General features: G+C 41.5%; 1 protein-coding gene across 2 annotated transcripts in view; it reads left to right on the plus strand.

Annotated features, from left to right (window-relative positions):
* The window catches only part of PTPRB (protein tyrosine phosphatase receptor type B), a 106030-nt gene that overhangs the window by 25487 nt on the left and 74308 nt on the right, over positions 1-6235 (plus strand). For both annotated transcript variants that reach the window (XR_006887682.1, XM_046655117.1), the window contains exon 4: positions 93-366. Coding sequence is in view for 1 of the 2 variants with exons in the window: in XM_046655117.1 (XP_046511073.1) it covers positions 93-366 (274 nt within the window). In the remaining variant the exon portion in view is untranslated. The remainder of the gene's footprint in view (positions 1-92; positions 367-6235) is intronic.

Below are 6235 nucleotides of genomic sequence, written 5' to 3' on the forward strand. Positions count from 1 at the left end.
GGGCCGGGGAGGCGGCGTGGGGAGCTGGCCGGGACCTGCCCCTGGGCCGTCTACACTGCGCGCTTCAGCTGTTGTCTCTGGTTCCTTTGCAGACTGGACTGGGGGAGCCAGAGAGATGCAACTTCACCCCGACGGCGTCCAGGGTCTCCAGCAGGTCGGCGTCTCTCCAGTGGAGAACTTTGGGGTCACCGTGTAACTTTAGCCTCATCTATAACAGTGACACATCGAACGTCACGTTTTGCCACCCCGTGCGGCTAGACACCACCACCTATGGATGTAACCCCAAGGATTTACAAGCAGGAACCATCTATCACTTCAAGATTGTGTCTCTGGATGGGGAAGAGAGGACTCTGGACTTACAAACAGGTAAGGGGTGACAGGTGCAGGTGGACCTTCCCCCGGGGCTGACCCCTGCCTTTCCAAGCTGGTGTTTCATTTGAGTTCCAGGCATGTTTTAAAAAGGCAAAAATACCTGTGAAGATAAATACTGACAAGGAATTCTAGTCTCCTCGGACCCGGTCCGGAGCAGCTGGGCTGGCCTTAGAGAGACTTTCCTTAGTGGGAAAGGCAGGGGGCTAGGCTGGAAGGAGAGCAGTGAGGAGAGACCCGGCTGTGGAGGGAATTGTGGAAGTCATGTGGTCTCAGCCTCCATCGCATTAAGTTGTCAACTCCTGGAACAATTTTGAGTAAATGTTTTTAGAATAAATACTGGAAGTGGAGTGATTAAGGGTATGCCTTTCCCTAATTCAGTTTTATTTTTGGAACCAGGACATAAAACCTTCAGGAACAGAATAGAGCCATTCATGGGGGAAAATTAGAAAAGTCCCTTGAAACGAGGGTGCAAAATCATTTTGTAAAACAGCGTAACCTCGGAGAACATCCTTCGGTGACGCTGCACCTCAAGGCAATGATGTCTCTTGCACTTTTGGTAAACCTCCTATGCATCTCTGGTGAGAGTTTGTCTTTCCTGCCTCAGTTTTCTTACCTGTAACACGAGTGTTAGACCTGGTTGTTCCACTGCAAGTTCTTGCCAAGTGCCAACCACTTCTGCACGGGCTCCTTAACCCCCACAGCCACCCTCAGACGTGCTCTGAATTCTCAGGCGACTTTGAGGTTTTGTAACTTCTGCAGTCTTCCTTTTAAAATTATCTTTATCTGTTGCAATAGAGAAACCTTACTTTCATCCAGAAAGCCAAATTTAACCAAGAAATTCTGGAAGTTAAATGTAGAAATGTGTTGTCCTGACTGTTCTTTCCATTTCAGCCTGAACACAGATGACTCCTTTAGCCTCAGTTCTCCCACGAAGCGTGAGCGCTTTCGCCTCCCAGGGTGTTACAGTACGGTCAGGACAGGTGCTGGGTTCAGGGAATACGTCAATCGAACAGTAATTCTCTTATTTTTTCAAAGAAAAAACTAAGAATGCCCAGTTACGTCACTTGACTTACTTCAGATGAAACTTTTAGATAATTTCTGAGATTTGCAGGAACTTAAATTGAAAAGAGACACTGCTTGTTATGAATTTGGTTATGTTTTTTATATAGAATCAAAGAGAGACTGAAACCAGCCACATTCTTAGAACAATTTATAGAAGTTTAAGCGGCTGGTTTTTATTCATAAAGTTGCTGGCTTCTTGGTATGTGAGGATAGCTTTGCAAACACTCAGGCTGCCGATGCTGTGAAGTTTGTGGCGTAGAACTTCCAGATGAGTTCATTCCATTTGGTCAGGTGTCTGAGTTGAATGGGGCAGAAGGATTTGTAGACATAGGTGAGCCTTCAGAAGCTGTGGGAGAAAAGGGGAAGCCATTCGGAAGCCGCAGGTCATTAACCCAGAGGTTTTACTCTTTGGAGAAAATGTTGATGGAATAGGACTCGCTGTGGATGTTACTAGTTAGAATCTGCTTTGAGTTTATGCATGTACGTGTTTCAAGTCCAAAGGCATCTGTGAAATGTAAGAAACATTTGCATTTTATTGACTATGTTGAGTTAAAAAAGACTTCATCAGCTAACACAATGTATTAGCATTCAGGTTCTCATCATTTTTCTTAAGGAGGTATTTTTTACAGTACTTTTCACCACAAATTTTATTAGCTCCATGATAAATGTGAAGAATGACATTTGCAGGTGATGTTTGTATGATAATTTTTTCACACTTGAAGGGTTATGATGATATAACCTTTCTTAGGATTCTCTACATTTTTCAAATAATTTTATTTAAATAAACATTTTAAAAATTAGGATATTTTATGTTTCAGGGGATTTTTTTTTGGTTCGTTATTTATTTTTGGTCATTAGGGCTTTCTATATTTTAAGGACATAGGCAAATTTTTCATTTAGTAAAGAGAAAGTATTAATCTTCCTCTATATTAATTGCTAAGCTCAGACATGAGCTTCAGAAATCATAGTTTACTGTTATTAAGGACTAACTAGTAGAATAACATTAAGTCTGAGAAGTAACTTCAAGCAAAAAAGTCATTCAAGATGTGTGTATTTCCTTATTCCATTTTGCCTGTCTTGTTGGTCTGGAATGAAATAGAGTGACAGCAAGATGTGATTGGGCTGGAGTTGCTTAGATTATCTCTGTATCATTCCAGGTGTGATTTGTCTGATTGTTTTTTCTGATAAATTGTCTAAAATGGTTTTTTTGGTGTCGTGTAGACATAACCTTAAAGATAAAAAATTTTAACTAAATGGGAACTATTTCAGCAACAGTGTTCACTCCAGATTTAAAATCAGAATTGAAAAACATGTGTGGTTTCAAATTCGGTTCAGCAAACGTCTCTCGAGCATGGATACTGCAGGGAATTACCATCGAATAATGACTGGTGAGCTCGTAGAGAGGACGAACAGAGAGTGGCCCTGTCCTGGAAGTCCCATGCAGAGGGGAGAGGCCATGACAAGGTGGGGACAGAGCTTTAGCACGTCTTTGGTGGAGGAAGACCTTGCCCTGCCTCGTGCATCCCAAGCCTTCATGGTCAGAGAGAAGACGCAGCAGTACTCAGGTTTATAAGGGTCGATGCAACAGCGATGTAGCAAATTGAAAGCAGAATTATTTAGTCATGAACTCCTCAGAAATCAGACAGTGGGGATAGCAGACATTGAAGAATTCGAGAATCTTATATGACTGTGTCCTCAGAGTCTAGAGCAGAGGCGGCACACCTGGTGTCTAGGTGTCTAGTAATGGATCTGTGTTTTGTTTGGCTCACACAGTATTTATGAAAAATTCAGATTATTTCACCAACATTAAAAATGGAAAATTCACATAAATATCAGATGTGTGAATTCTCTTAAAATATTAGAAGACTTGATAAAACTGAGTCTGCCTAGAACTCTCTAGAACTGAGTTGTGGCTTCTCTCCTTTTAGATACCAATTCTCTGGAGTCCCCCTGGGCCACTCATTTATTTCCTTACCGGATGCATCTGAAGGACATTTGAGTTTGTTTAAAGGAAACTTTAGAGTTTTCATTTAAAACTTTTGGGAGGCTTTTATCTTCCCACCAATAAGAAGTAGTTTCTCAGTAACTAAAATGGCATCTAGCACATGATACATGGTCGATAAAGATTGATTAAATGGCTGGACAGATGGATAGATGAATGGACGGATGAATGGGTGGATCTGTGGATGAAAAGATAGGTAGATAGATAGATTATGGATAGATATGAATGAATTAAAGGAATATTTTAGTGAGAGAATGTACAGATACTGAAAACATGGTGTGTTCTCTTTGGCTTAGGGTAAGTTATGGAGCCCAGGAAAGTAGGCTGGTGGTAGAGAACTTTACCTGCAGGAAGAATATCTTAGTGGCGTGTATGCTCTTGTCAGTAAGTTTTAGTTACTTATTGTTCAACCTAGAACAAAAATTTGGAAAAATATTTTAACTCTTTTAATATGGGTAATTCCTTTGTCCTTAATAAAGAACATTTTAAGAGCTTTAGTTACCAAGTCATCATATCAACTATTATTTCCACTTCAAAATGTTGCTTATTGTATTAGTTTCCTCGTGCTTCTATAACAAGATACCACAGACCGGGGGCTTAAACAACAGAATTCCTTTTCTCACAGTTCTGGAGGCTGCAGTCCCAGACCAGGTGTGAGCGGGATCCTCCTGAGGCCCCTCTGACTGGCTGGCAGACACCGCCTTCGTGGTGTGTCCTCACGTGTTCGCCCCTCTGTGTGTGTGTGTGTCTGTGTCCTAATGTCCTCCTCTTATAAGGACAGCAGCATAATGGACTAGGGCCCACCCTAACCACCCCACTTTAACTTAATCACCTCTTTAAAGACCTTATCTCCAAATACAGTCACTTTCTGAAGTCCTGCAGGTTGGGATTTCAGCATAGGAATTTTAGAGGAACACAATTCAGCCTATAACACTTACACAGCTTTAAACATAGGCTATTATTTCTCATAACATGTGCAGGCTACTTACATCAAAGTCTCTTGTAGAGCTTCTTGTAAAAGCATATTCTCGGCTTCTGGCCCACATGTAATGAACTGAGAAGGAATGGAGCCAAGGGTATCCAATTTTAAACAAACGTCAAAGTGAATCAGTGCACATTGAAGTTCGAGAGCTATTGACGTAGTTTTTCCCTTATTTCTCTTATTTCTATCCTACGTCTATCTACCATGGTTTAATTTTACCCTCGCCGCAGTCCGGTGGTGGCAGTATTGTGTGCAGGTTGAGCGGTGGTTCCGAGCGAGCTCTGGGAGTAGCCAGCTCCGTCACTTGACCAGCCAGGCTGCCTTGGGCGCATTACTAACCTCTCCAGGCCTGTTTCCTCATCTCTAAAATGGGGATGATAATAAAAATAATAATAATAATGCCTGGTTCATAGGGTCATGCTGAGGTTTTAATTGGTTCGTGCGTAAATTCTAGAACAGTTTGTCCCAGACTAAGTGTGAGGTGAGTTTACTGTTGTTACTTTCAGGTTGGAGATGAGACCGATATTCATAAGCAGTAACTAGTCACAAGTCCACACAGCTAGTACGTGGCAGACCCGGAACCTGAGCCCTGGCTTGCTGGCTCCAGCTGCAGGTCTCTCCACTACTCTGCAGAAAGGACATCATTTTTAAGTTGGTACTAGCTCTTTCAAATTACCATACGACGTTTTGTTAGTACTTTTCAAGTCACCTTTTAAAGAGGAAAACGTATATTTAAAAATACTTTAAATCTATAGATACTTAGCCTACACACAAGTGGGGTAATGATTGAATGTGTTTTAGTGTGAAGAAATTATAAGCAGTTACTGACTTTCGATTGAGTTGCACTTTTGGTGATGGACTTTGGTGTTTAGCTGTCTGCCGCTTGTGGTCTATTTGTTTTAGCTGAGGTCAGCTGAGCAGCGTTTATGGAATGAACCAACCTCGTTCTCTGAACTTGATCTTCTTTTGGGTGCTTAGGAACCTTCCTCCCTTAGTCTGACTTCTGTTGGTGGGCATGGTGTTCCACAGGCTAGCAAGCAAGAAAGAAAATCTAACTTGTCCAGAAAGAATGAGAGAAGAACAAAAAAAATTGTTTCACCTTCCATTCCCAGCCGCTAATTCGCTGGAATCCCTGTGGGGGACAAAGGAAAATATTGACACCTTTCCTTGTAGGAGAAATCCAGCCCATACTGTATGTGTGAATGTTTATAAATGCAGATTAATAAATGCCCCTAGACATAAAATATGCAACTAAGGCTAACATGGTAGGTATACATATAGATTTCCAGAGATTTTTGTTTTTCATTTTGTTTTTCTTCCTTTTATATGGAAAAATTCAAACACATGAAAAAGTAAACAGAATAGCATAATGAACTACTGTGTGCTCCTCTCCTGCCTTCCACAGTTCCTAGTTGATGGCCAGTCTTGTTTCATTTCCATCCCCCACACCCCACTTATATCATTTTGATGCAATCCAAGTCATTTAATTTCATTTATAATTATTTCAGTATGCATTTCTGAAAGATAACTATTTTTTATCGTAACCACAATATCATTATCATACCTAACATTAACAGTAATTCCCTAATTTCTGGATGTCCAGGTTTGGAAGCAGACATCAAGGGAGAGCTCAGGAATTTCTACCTGAGGTTGGAAGAGGAGGCCAAGGGACTTCTCTTAATGCTGCATTCATGTAGCACTTTAGATAAAATTGGGAAAGCCTCAATTGTGAGTATCAGGGAGCTGCAGTGGGGCTGCTGAGGGACGGCACGGGGATGCAGGCATCAGTGTCTCCATAGTCATCAGTGCACCTGCAG

This window comes from Equus quagga, chromosome 1, assembly GCF_021613505.1.
Source record: "Equus quagga isolate Etosha38 chromosome 1, UCLA_HA_Equagga_1.0, whole genome shotgun sequence".
Lineage (NCBI taxonomy): Eukaryota > Metazoa > Chordata > Mammalia > Perissodactyla > Equidae > Equus > Equus quagga.